The sequence below is a fragment of the Pipistrellus hanaki genome (genome assembly GCF_964339955.1).
Source record: "Pipistrellus hanaki genome assembly, chromosome: 4".
NCBI lineage: Eukaryota > Metazoa > Chordata > Mammalia > Chiroptera > Vespertilionidae > Pipistrellus > Pipistrellus hanaki.
In genome coordinates this window covers 70360512-70373956 of record NC_140506.1, presented here as the reverse complement: position 1 = coordinate 70373956, position 13445 = coordinate 70360512, and the positions used below count along the sequence as shown (strand labels likewise).

General features: G+C 46.1%; 1 protein-coding gene across 2 annotated transcripts; it reads left to right on the top strand.

Moving 5' to 3' along the window:
• The first annotated feature begins 1271 nt into the window (after positions 1-1271).
• GJC3 (gap junction protein gamma 3) lies at positions 1272-13324 on the top strand. 2 transcript variants are annotated; one of them, XM_084881449.1, is made up of 3 exons: positions 1272-1478; positions 10089-10873; positions 12125-13324. In XM_084881449.1, exons 2-3 carry the CDS (start codon positions 10090-10092, stop codon positions 12130-12132), a joined length of 792 nt encoding a protein of 263 aa, XP_084737575.1. In that variant the 5' UTR covers positions 1272-1478; position 10089; the 3' UTR covers positions 12133-13324. The 2 variants fall into 2 exon arrangements, with proteins under 2 accessions (XP_084737575.1, XP_084737574.1); XM_084881448.1 differs by lacking the exon at positions 1272-1478 and having other exon boundaries at positions 9938-10873.
• The last annotated feature ends 121 nt before the right edge of the window (positions 13325-13445 follow it).

Genomic DNA, 13445 nt, shown 5'->3' with positions numbered 1-13445 from the left:
ACCTCCCACAGCCCATTAGCTACTTAGGAAGGAATTAGGGAGGCTACAAGGTCAGGCTTAATTATGCTAGGAGAGCTCTGCTCTCCAGGCTGAGACTTGTTTGTGGCCCTGCCACACATCAGCCCGAGGCTTGACCCTAGAGCCGCTCCCTACAAAAGGGGACTTCATTTACCAAACTGATCAACCCATCTGTTGATGTACCAGGTTGAGCAACCAGCTGTGGGGAAAACCGGATTGAGCAATGAAGACCTGCAAATGTGCTGGTGCAATTTTGGGAAAACTGATCAACTATTGCAGGGTAAACAGGATGATTCGGCCCTTGCTGACAGCTTCCTGGAACTCTGCAGCAGACACTATGCACATAATGTCCTCTCTTCAGTAAGGTCCAAGCTAGACATTTACATTTGTGTTGGTGTTTCTGGAGTCTAAGCGGTAATATCCTATTTTGCCACAAGAGGGAGGCTGGGAGAGGAAGATCACATCTGCTGACTTTTCCCGGAGTCACTTGAATAGTTTCTTTCTTTGGATATCTTGTGAATTCTGAGGAAACAGACACAACAATATTCATAGCTATTCCAAAACAAAATAAAAATGATTTGTAATCTTTATATTATTTGCAACTTTTCTTTCCATCCAATTTAAGAGTTTAAATGCCTGGTCAAGTGACTGTAGAGTGATTACGTCTGCTCCTTTATCTTGTTTTTAATATCGCCATCTCAAATTCCTGATGTCCCCATCTCCCTCACTCATCTTCAACAATTCCTCATTGTTTTCTCTTCCCTGAACAAGAAATGTCATAACTTCTGACTAAAATTTTTCTGTTCCAGCCAATGTCCTTCCTAGTCCATGTGGCTTAATCACTCCTACTTAGGCAATACAGACTATTTTCCTAATCTCTCCTCTTTGAGATTCCCGATTCTCTGCAGTTTGGGGACATTTTGTTATCTAATCTCACTCTTTATCCCTTATTCTGTGCCTTGTATCAACAGTTCCACAAGGTCTGAGCAGCTGGCCTCTGTCTTGTTCTGCCTCTTGCAGTCTGTATGATTATTATAAATTACTTGAGTCTGTTTCCTCATGTGTAAAATGGCATGGAGGACTCTTAGGGTCCCATGTAGCTGTAACAGTTTATGGAAAGAAAAAAATACACATTTAGTGAGCACCTAGCCTAGACTCTGAACTGTGGACTATATTTACTGAGCAACTTTTCAATGTTGAGCAATGCCTTTGGCAATGAGGGTACAAGGCAGATCAAGAGACACATTGCTTCTACCCTCATGAAACTTACAAAGACTAGTTTTAAACATTAAATTCTCATGACAGCCATGCGAGGACTCACCAATGCAATGTAGCATAGATGATTAAGTCACTTGATGAAGTCCCTGTAAAACAACTAGTGACTGGTGGAGCCATCTTGTGAACCCAGGTTTCACCAACCCCAACGTTGGCTCACTTTCCACCCAACATCCCTGGGCATGGTGAGTCTGTACTTTTTTAAGTGGGAAAAGCCTCAGACAAGTGCAGTTGAGGAGCTGAGAGATCAGATATGCCTGGTTAAGAGCTGACTTTGACATTATTTCCTGTGAGACTAGAGGCCTAGAAGTGAGAATGGGGAAGTGATGGGGAAGGAGAAAGCAGCTGTGCTGTGGGGAGGGGGAGGCAGAAGAATCTGTGTATTTCTATTTGTGTCTCTTAAGGGATCTGACATTTCCCTTCCTAACTTCTCTTTTTATGCCTAATTTAGTTGGGACTCCATCTTGATCTTGTGAAAACGCACATGCAGGTGGACAAAAGTAGATCATGCTGATCTCATGAGTATGCAAAACAGAGTTTATTCTTGCATTATTATTTATCTTGCATTATTTATCTTTCCATATGAACAGCTGTAAACTTACTTTTGCCCACTGCTATATGTACCTTCCATCCACAACACTCAGTCCACTGGCTTTCTCTGTCTTGGAACAGTCCATGTCCTTTAAGGTCACCAATAAGATGTCCTCCCTGGTCTTCTGCTCTTGGCTTTCCTCCTCTCCTCTGTTCCCATCACTGGGCTCTAGGGCCCCAGGGACTTACTGCCTTCACAGTCATAAAGAAAGAAGGCTTGATTGTTGGAATGGGCAGTGGCCATAGGATAGACTTTACTGGGCATGGAAAATCTGGTAAAGAAAGGCATAGGGTAAGGACCTGCAAAAATGGGAAGGACTTTGAGGAGTGGGTCAACTGTGAGTCCCACTGTGGGGCAGCAGAGGATCAAGAAGTAAGACCTGTGGTTGGGATTAATAGCTGCATCACAGTATTGCTTGCTCACATGGGCAGAAGGAATTGGATAGAAAGGGCAGGAAAGAAAAAAAAAAAAAAAAAAGGAAGTGCAGGAGGGAGAATTTTCTAGATTAAGATAATGAATTGTTCTGATTAATTAATTACCCGAGATGGGATCAGCATGGAGGAAAACCAGGATTCTGTCTCTTTACCAACAGTTCTTTGAGTTGCCATGCTGGTGAGAAATGCATTTGCTGACTATTTGTAAATGTTACAGAGTCTAAACCTACACAATCTTAAGAAGTTATCAGCTTAGTCCTAGCCGGTTTGGCTCAGTGGATAAAGCATCAGCCTGTGGACTGAAGGGTCCTGGGTTTGATTCTGGTCAAGGGCACGTACCTCAGTTGCAGGCTCCTCCCTGGGCTGAGTACTTAGGGCTCTTGCAGGAGGCAATCAATCGTGTGTTTCTCTCAGATTGATATATCTCTCTGTCTTTCCCTCTCTCTTTCAATCTCTCTAAAAACCAATGGAAAAATATCTCATGTGAGGATTAAAAAACAAACAAAAAAAAGTTATTAGCATATATATAATATATATATATTTAAATATTTTTAAATTTTATTTCAGAGTAAAAGGGAGAGGGAAAGAGAGGAGCATCAAGGACAAGAAAGAATCATTGGTCAGCTGCCTCCTGCATGCCCCACACAGGGGATTGAACCTGCAACCTGGGCATGTGCCCTGACTGAGAACAAAACTGTGACCTCAACCACTGACCCACACCTGCCAGGCTTAGCTAATATGTTTGTTTCCTCCAGATTTCCATGTGATGATGGGCCCAGGACTAGCTTAGCTCTCTTCTCTCCAGGTCACGTAGTAACCCAGGCCCCTTACCATTATATCCAATTCTCTGGGGGTGGTTTTCAATCTTGTTCTGAGTCTTTCTGCTGACCCCTCTTTAACCCTTATTCCTGGTGGAGTCTTGCTCTCCCCAAAACTAGATAGATACAGCCATCTGTGGAGAGAAGGAGGGAGGGAGAGAAGAAAGCTACTTCTCCAATCACTGTGGGGTACAGAGATGCCAGGCCTCAGCACTCCTTTCTGCTCCCTAACCTCGGGTGATCCTTGCACCCTGGGCGTCCTGCTGCTCCAGGTCTTGGCACGTGTTGCCAACATATGGCTGTGGGAGGAGGCTGCTCCCCTCTGGTGGGAAGAGGAGGGACAAAGAGGGTATTGTGTGGTGGACTAAAGAAGTGGGGGCTTCTTGTTTGGCACTAATCCTCAGAAATTTACTGTAAAAGAGAAGTTTGTCTTGGTGTTTAAGGGTCCTGTTAGAAGCTTAGAAATAATTAGGCAGAGCCCTCTCCCTCTCCCACCCCCAGCTCCAACTTTGGCCTCCACCCTTGATGCCCACCCATGCTGACTGAGGCACGGTGGACACTTATAAATGGGGCCATTGGAGAATCAGGAGAAATTCATGCAACTTTTATAAAGTATCCCTATTCCCTGGGCCCTGTGCACCCCCTCCTTACCTCCCCACTTCACATATTTAGACAAGGACTTTGGTCACTCTGCTGGACCATCTGTATAGCCCTGAATGGTGGGGTCAGAGGGAACGGTTCCGAAGGCAACGGTTAGATTTACGTGAGTTAGATTGAGAACCCATCATTGAAAGGGTTGGATCTCCGTCTGGAAGTACCCTGCAATACCCTGTGAGGTGCACGCAGTAGTGATTCCCTAGCTTCTCCCCGAAGTGACGTACAGCTATTAACTCAGATATCCGTACAGTGGGGAAGGGGGACACTGAGACCTTTTGAGGTTGCATAGGTTATCTGAGCTGGCACTGAGAACCGTGAGGGTTATCTGAGCTGGCACTGAGAACCCAGAGCGCCATCCTAGGGCTTGTGGAGGTTTGGTAAGAAATGGAGCCCTGTCCCTGCTCCCTCTCATGGTTATAGCTCACATTCACTGCCTCTACAGATCCATCTGCTGTTCGTTTCCCGTGTTCTAGAATGTACAGTTAGAATAGATGAACTTAGCAGGTGGCTGAATCCCACATAGATTCCTTGACCACTGAAGTAAAGTTATGATAGGGGCAGAAATAGAATATTGGGAACCAGCTATAACAATGGTCGGCAAACTCATTAGTCAACAGAGCCAAACATCGATGATTGAAATTTCTTTTGAGAGCCAAATTTTTTAAACTTGAATTTATTCTAATGCCAATTCTTCAAAATAGACTCGCCCAGGCCGTGGTATTTTGTGGAAGAGCCACACTCAAGGGGCCAAAGAGCCGCATGTGGCTCGCAAGCCGCAGTTTGCTGGCCAAGAGAATAAATAGAAAGCTATATTGCATCACAGGAAAAAATAGTGGCAGAAATCAGTGTCATTTTCAAATAATTAAAGGATGCATGGCAGTGGTCTCCATTATATCCCCATTTAATTCACCAGCCTGAGCCCTGCAAAACAGAATGGGTCATGGCACATGGATTCCTGAAGAATTAACCAAGTAGGAACCTCAATGCCTGTGGACTGAAAGGTCCCAGGTTGGATTCCGGTCAAGGGCATGTACCTTGGTTGCGGGCACATCCCCAGGAGGCAGCTGATCTCATAGATGTTTCTGGCTCTCTATCCCTCTCCCTTCCTCTCTGTAAAAAAATCAATAAAATATATTTAAAAACAAACAAGCAAACAAACAAACACCAGTTCTCGCTGGGCCTGGTGGAGAGGAGCTCGGCTCCTGGGGTTGCTGAGGGACATGGAGCAGATGCCCATTATGCTTGGGGGAGCTGGGGGGAAACCTGTGCTATTTCTCCCAGCCGAGAGGAGAGGACATCCTGGGATAAATAAGGAAATTATATCTGTTGTTGCCGGCAAGCCTGCATGTTGTCAATGCTCCCTTTCTGAGAATCTGAAAATTCCTGTTTCAGTTCACTTAGGACACATACCCTCGCCCTCAGCAACAGAGGGTTATTCTCTACGGCCCATTCTTTAACAGCAGGGCAGCCTGCTCCTCCAGCTGCAATTCTTTTATCCTTCACTTAGGCTGCCAGGAATGGAAGGGGGAGGGGGAGAAGTGGGCGGTGGGAGGAGGCAGGGCCAGGGGGAGAGCTGGGACCCTGTGGCCTTCAGCCTGAGGCTGTTTCTCGTGGTCACCAGTTGTGGGTGCTTTCGCTCAAAGCTGCCAGGTGAGTGCTCACGCTGGGGCAGGGGGCAGCTGGGGTGGCACAGGGCTAAGGGGCAGAGGTGGTGGGGGCTGCCTGGGCCTCTACACTGCCTTCTCCAACTCTAACGTGCACACCAATGACCTGGGGATATAATTAAACTTCAGATCTGATTTGCTAAGCTGGGGGTGTGGCCTGAGATTCTGAATACCTGGTGATGCCAGTTCTGTTTCACATGGTCCACCACTTTGATTGAAAGAATCGAGGGCCTTTTCCAGGCCAAGTGGGGTGAGATGGGAGCAGTGAGCCGGTCCAGCACTGTCCTCAGTGGACATCCTACACTCATACCTTCACTGAGATGGATTCTGCCACCAATGGGATCCTGAACATTTTCTCCAAAAGAATAGAGATGCTTAGAAAAATTCTTACCAAAATCGTGATGGCTTAAAAAAAAAAAATCCATTGCTCTAACGGTTTTGCTCAGTGGATAGAGCGTCAGCCTGTGGACTGAAAGGTCCCAGGTTCGATTCCAGTCAAGGGCATGTATCTTGGTTGCAAGTACATCCCCAGTAGGAGGTGTGCAGGAGGCAGCTGATCTATGTTTCTCTCTCATTGATGTTTCTTACTCTCTATCCCTTTCCCTTCCTCTCTGTAAAAAATCAATAAAATATATTTTTTAAAAATCCATTTACATATTTGATAATCCCCTCCAACTGGGCTTTCCTTCCTCTCCCAGCTACTGAGCTCACAGATATGGCTCCACCAACTAAAATCTTAACAGGGCTCAGAACCTACCAATTCTCTCCCAAATCTATCTGCACACAATTTCTCCAGCCCCAGAAACAGAGTAGTGCTGAGCTTTGTCAGCAATGCTCAGCCCTCAGCTCCCTGGGTCCTGAGGTTCAGCCTGGGGACGCTGGTCCTTGTGGGCAGAGCTGCAGACACGTTCATGGAAGGACGTGGGTCTCTGAGAATAAGGCAGGTGGGCTGGGGAGGACTGGAACAGGCTGGGGGAAGGGAAGGGAGTCCCAGAGTCCCAGGAGAGCAGGAGATGAGGGAGAAGGGAGGACGGTGTTAGACTCAGGTCTACAGGAAACTCCCTTTGGTCCACAGACTTTGGGAGCTGGGGCACAATTTTGTCTGAACTCGAGGCCCCAGGACGTGTGTGGAAAAGCGTTTTGGTGATAACAGCCATGGGGCAAAGAACAGAGAGGGGACTCAGAACTAGATATGGCGGCTCTAAACCAAGGGGTTCTCAGGCAAGTCCTCTTGTCCCTTTTCTGCTCTCCCTTCCATACCCCTGAAGCTCTGAGGTGAGCTCTGTAGACCCCGGTTCAGTTCCTAGAACCTCTTAGAGGACATTTGGATTCTGGCTATGGCTCTGGGGTGGGCTCAGGACAGAGAAGAACCAGAGGCAGGGCCTCTGGAAACGACTGGAATTCCCAATACTGAAAATCTCCCAGGCCTGCTTTGTGTTAAATTGCAGTTCTGCTGGGAATGTGTCGGAAGTCCTTTGAGAGGGTTGGGCCTGCTCTTGGAAATGAGAGCAAGACTTCAGAATTTACCAAATTAGAATTCAGTCTGAAACTCACGAGGAGATCCAGGGCAGAAACACTCAGAGCCCCCGCTGACTCCCCCAGGCAGGGAGGGGCTGCAGGCTTCCTCATAGATGAGGCTGGCTGAGGGAGAATTTGCAGCTAGCCTGGGAATGGGTAGACTATCATGTCCCAACCAATAAAAGCTCTTCAAAATGCTCTTGCGTTACAGAGCTGGAACTGAAGCCCAGAGTAGAGAGGTGATGGACCAGAGCTACCATAAACAGTGGTTCTTAACCAGGGTGAATTTGACCCCAGGGGACAATTAGCAATATCTGGAGACATTTGAGATGAGTAAGAGGGAAGTGTGCTGCTGGCATCTACTGGGTAAAGGCCAGGAACAGCTGCTGAATGTCTTACAACACACAGGGCAGCATTCCCCAGGCGCCCAGACAAAATTATCAGGGCCAATTGTCAATAATGCCAAGGATGAGAAACCCAGAACAGCACTGGAAGTTGACCTTCCTTTTGGTCCTCTATGGAGCTCAATATTTCTCTAAACAAAATTTCATTAAGCATTGATTGAGAAACTGTTTTTCTCCCCCGGGCACTTCACTATATACTTTTTTTTTGGGTATTTTTTTCATCCAGTAAGTAGGCTAGTGATTTTGTTTTATTGTTGTCTTGATGTTCAAGTTAGGAAACAGATTTTGTTTCTTTATTTACTTTTTATTATTTTCAATTATTCATTCTCTCCTCCTGAATTCTGAAGAATTACTCAATGTGCTTTTAGCACTGCAATTTGGTTTTCCTCAGAATCTGTCCAAAGTAGTTTTTAAAAAAAATTATTTTTATATTTTAAAAAATATATCTTTATTGATTTCAGAGAGGAAGGGAGAGAGAGAAATAGAAACATCAATGATGAGAAAGAATCATTGATTGGCCGCCTTCTGCAGATCCCCCAATGGGGATCAAGCCTGCAACCCAGGCATGTGCCCTTGACCAGAATCGAACCTGGGACCCTTCAGTTCACAGGCTGATGCTCTATCCATGAGCCAAACAAGGTAGGGCCAAAGTAATTTTTTAAAAAAGGAATACATTTATTTTTAAAATATATGTTTTTATTGATTTTGAGAGAGGAAAGTATTGTATATATATCAGTGAAGGAGAAACATTGATCTGCTGCCTCCTGAATGCCCCCTACTGGGGATAGAACCTGCAACCTGGGCATGTACCTTGCCCCATGTTGAACCAGCAACCTTTCATACATGGGACGACGCTCAACCACTGAGCTACACGGCAGGGCCAAAGTAGATTTTAGATATGCCACTGATGATCTTTCTTCCACACTTCTTGTAGTGGGTTTATACATTTAAAGATCCATTTATTCTCAATTTTTAAAAGTCTTGGGAATGAGAAAAGATAAATTTCTCTTCTCTTTGCCATCTTTATCCATGAGGACAATTTTGCTTCTTTCTAGAGACTAAAAATAGGGTTCTTCTAAAAAATTTTAACCCAATTTTACAGAAAAGAATTTTCAGTGGCCTGTTGTACTTATGAGTCTTCACAATCTATGACGGGGGTAGAAAGATAGGGCTGAGGAGCAGGCAGAGGTTCAAGCTTGATTCAAGATATGGTTCCTGCAGTTGGTGGATGGGAACATATTTCTCTGGTCAAGTGAAACTTTCGGAAGCATCTTAATTCATCCCTTTCAGTTGCACAGGAGTGACCATTCTGCCTAAATTTTGGCATATGGCCTGTCCTTATCTATAGTTTATGACACTAATGCCCATTTCAAATTGTTTTGTGCATCTTTGTGGGTATCCTAATTGGGAAGCATGTTTCATTTGCTGCCATATTAGCTTAGAAATGTAGGCTATTATTATTGTAGCTAAATGGGAGAAACCTAAGCAATTCATAGTCAGAGAGTAAATAGTGTGGTCTGATATATAGGAAAGACAATTTAGGAATCAAAAACTTGAAGAAGTCGGGAAAGAGAGACCCAAGGACACAGATTTGGAAGGGATAGTAGCCTTGGACTTCTTTCTCTAAGAACTGTACAAGGAAATGATTATGAAGAGAAGTAGTAGCTGTGAAGTCTCTATTTTCACTGTAGAATAAGAGGTTTGCGGGGTCTTCTAAGAGTGACAAGAACCAGGTGTGTAAGAGTCTGGGCTTAATAGGGATCGTTAGAAACAGTGACTTGGCATTAGGAAGGCTGCTAATTGGGCCAAAGACAAAGATGACAATCTGGGCTGATAGGGTGATGATATTTTGTCCAAGGAACTGAGGAATTGCTGAAATCTGTTCCAGACCACGGTCACTTTCACTGTGAGGGAGCTATGAACCTAAGGAACAATGGCAAGGAGAGTCAAATTAAAAATGTTTCCCAGTCAGTTCTGGTTTTGATCCCAAACTCCATTACATTTAACTGGTGTATTTTGCTATGTCTCTTAAAGAAAAAAGAAAAAAAGGAAAAAAAAAAGTTCTCCTTTTCCTAGGCCTAAAGAGCATTGAGACAAAAGCAAGCCTTGACACTCACTCTCTTCACTTGATTCCCATGGAGACTCCTAACCTAACTACATCTCAGTTTTACTTTGTAATGGGAGCAGGGGCCAGCCAGATACACCTGTGAGCACCTGAGGGCAGGGGACCGGAGAGAAGCAGACAGCATGAGAATACACATTTCCCCCAAGCTCAGCATGGATTTTGTTCAGGTGATGCTAGCAGTTGTACCAGAGCTGGCAGTATCACCTGGGGGAAATGTCAGTTTTCAGAGGACACTGGCCTCTTGCTATTTAGCCTATTTAGGGTGAGATGGAAGGAAGGAAAGAGACAAAGACAGACCCTGGTCTCAACTCAATACTGAGAGTTCCTCTCCACTGCAGGGGGGACAGAGGACAGAAGAAAGAGCCACATCCATACTTACTATTGTTTTACATAGATGATTCCATTAACTATATAAATAGGTGCAATCAGAGTCTTAGTATTTGATCAATGAGGTCCTTGGAGAGGAGCAAGGAGGCTTGCCTTACCCATCTTTGGATGAGGAGTGAAGAGGTGGCCTACAGCTCCTCCTGAAGGCCATTGAGCAACACACCTGCACTCACCATTGTTCTCTGCTCCGTAACAGAATGTGCGGCAGGTTCCTGAGGTGGCTGATGGCTGAGGAGAGCAGGCACTCCACCCCTGTGGGGCGCCTCATCCTTCCGGTGCTCCTGGGATTCCGCCTCGTACTGCTGGCTACCAGTGGGATGGGGGTCTATGGCGACGAGCAGGATGAATTTGTGTGTCACAACCAGCCGCCAGGCTGCACGGTTGCCTGCTACGATGCCTTCCACCCCCTCTCCCCACTGCGTTTCTGGGCCTTCCAGATCATGCTGGTGGCTGTGCCCAGTGTCCTCTACTTGGGTTTCACCCTGTATCATGGCATCTGGCATTGGGAAGACTCAAGAAAAGGGAAGAAAAAGGAGGAGACCCTGATCAGACAAGGACAGGGCAGCGCAGATGTCTCCGGGGCTGCAAGTCCCAGGCTGCTCTGGGCCTATGTGGTGCAGCTGGGGGTGCGACTGGCCCTTGAGGGGGCCGCCTTGGGAGGGCAGTACCATCTGTATGGGTTCAAGATGCCCAGCTCCTTTTCATGTCGTCGAGAGCCTTGCATCGGGAGTATCACCTGCCACGTGTCCCGCTCCTCGGAGAAGACCATCTTCCTAAAGACCATGTTTGGGCTCAGTGGGCTCTGTCTCTTCTTTACTCTTTTGGAGCTGGTGCTCCTGGGCCTGGGGAGATTGTGGCGGACCTGGAAGCAAAAATTTCCCTCTTCTAAGTACTTCACAACTTCAGAGGGCACCAGAAAACACAAGGAACCAAACGATAACGCCCCAGTGGTGGAATCAAAAGACCAGTTCCGAGTAGCAGGTGAGAAGGGCACCGATGTCCCTCATCCTTCTTGCCTGATGGCTCCGTGCTGAGGATCCCCTCTTGGCAGGACCCTTACATGTACAGCTCCCACAGGTTACAAAGGAAAAAAGTGAAGGGATTAAGCAAAAACAAACAAAACAAAACAAAACACCTGCCCTGTCTGGCTTGGCATAGAGTGTCAGCTTGGACTGAGGGGGTCCCAGGTTCAATTCCTGTCAAGGACATGTACCTTGGTCGTGGGCACATCCCCAGTAAGGGGTGTGCAGGAGGCAGCTGATCAATGTTTCTAACTCTCTATCCTTCTCCCTTCCTCTCTGTAAAAAGAAAAAAAATCAATAAGTTATATTTAAAAAAACAACACCTCATAGACTCAGGCAGCAGTATGGTGATTTCCAGAGGGAAAGGGGAGTTGGGGGGAGATAGAAGAGGGTATACAGAGCAGAGTAAGTGGTGATGGAAGGAGACTTGACTTGGGATGAACACACAATACAATATTCAGATGATGTTATAGAATTGTACATCTGAAACCTATATAATTTTATTAACCAATGTCACTCCAACACATTAAATCTTTTAAAAAAATATATTTTATTGATTTTTACAGAGAGAAAGGGAGAGAAATAGAGTTAGAAACATCGATGAGAGGGAAATATTGACCAGCTGCCTCCTGCACACCCCCTACTAGTGATGGATCCTGCAACCAAGGTACATGCCCTTGACCAGAATCCTACCCAGGACCTTTCAGTCCACAGGCCAATGCTCTATCCACTGAGCCAAACCAGTTAGGGCTAAATCTTTTTTTAAAAGTAGAAAACCACGCCGGGACCAGTTTGGCTCAATGGATAGAGAGTCGGCTTGGGGACTGAAAGGTCCTAGGTTCGATTCCGGTTAAGGGCATGTACAATACCTTGGTTTCGGGCATATCCCCAGTAGGGGGTGTGCAAGAGGCAGCTGATCGATGACTCTCTCTCATAAACATCTCTCAGAAACATCAGTTTCTGACTCTCTCTCTCTCTTCCTCTCTGTACAAAATCAATAAAATATAAAAAAATAAATAAAGTAGAAAACCAGGTTCTAAGTAGATGTTCTGACCACTGCTCCCAACCCAACCCTCATCCCCATCAATTTGATGACTTCTTCCGATGAACCCGGACCAGAGTGCTCAGTCAGTTGTACCTCCCTATGCTTCCATTGAGGTCTCTTCCCATTTAGAAAGTCTCAGCTTCTGCTTGATTTTCTACTTTGCAGAGTTATAAAGACGCCTGGCTCAACTCTGAAGGATACTCCATGACTGAAACTTCTCCCCAACATCCAGTGAGTGGGGATATATCTCTGTGACAAGTTAGAGGCTGTTGAAGCATCTCTAAGGGCCATGGTGGGCCATGCTGCCTAAAGCGTTTCCTTCAAGAACTCCTTCTTGTGCCTTCTTTCCAGAACCCTCTGGTGTCAGCGTCACAGTTTTCCTGGGCTTCGTTTGAATAAGCCAGCAGAAACCCCAATAAAACCAAGCCTCACCCTTGTCCTGTGTAATAAAGATTGACGACTGTTGGTGGCATTCTTGTTACTAAAGACATTTTTCTTCTTTCTCAGTGACTCTACTTATCTCTCTTCTGTGGTTCTACATTTTCTGCTTCCCCAATTTCAAAGTCCTGTAACCCTGAATACCCCCAGCCTTGCAGTATATGTTATATCCATAAATTCTGGCCTTCCAAGCATATATAACCTAGTGTCCTTTTAATATTTGGATTAGATTTATTCAAACACCTGATCATATCCCTTAGGAAGATTACTGTGAATTCAGAGGCTTATGTCCCGTGGACCATTGACTCATTGAGCATATTATGGGAAAGGCAGTGTCTGACGTTGGAACACAAGATTTAAAGACTTCATCCATAAGTAAAATAACAAAAGAGAAATATGCAAATTGACCACACCTCCACGATGACAACAAGCCAATCAGGAGTGAGGATGCAAATTAACCCAACAAAGATGGTGGGTTAATTTGCATACACAGGCACAAAACAAAGACTGAAGGCTCTGGCACGACTGAAGACGACTGAATAGGCGTGGCTTCTCCATTGCAGCTAGAGTGGAGAAGCCTCAAGGCCTGGCTTCTCCACTGTGGCCAGAACGAAGGCCTGGGTTCCAGGTGCTGGAGGGAAACTGGTGCCAGCAGCCAGGGGAAGGAAGGTCTATTATGCGAATCTTCATGCAGTGGGCCTCTGGTCTATACTCATAAAAGCCTAGATGGTGTCTCGCTCTTGTGTCATCACAAGATGGCTGCCCCATGTCATCACAAGATGGCTGCCATAAGATGGCCAGCAGGAAAGGGCAGTTGTGGGAGATCAGGCCACCAGGGGAGGGCAGTTGGGGATAACCAGGATGGCAGCGGAGGGCAGTTGGAGGTGACGGGGCCTACAGGGGAGAGCAGTTGCGGGGGACTGGGCTAGTAGGGGAGGGCAGTTGGGGGTGATCAGGTCGGCAGGGGAGCAGTTAGGCAACAATCGGACTGGCAGAGGAGCAGTTAGGGGGGTGATCAGGCAGACAGGCAAGTGGTTAGGAGCCAGCA

Coding starts and splice junctions, on each gene's coding strand:
- GJC3 (XM_084881449.1), top strand. CDS start 10,090: ATGTGCGGCAGGTTCCTGAGGTGGCTGATGGCTGAGGAGAGCAGGCAC.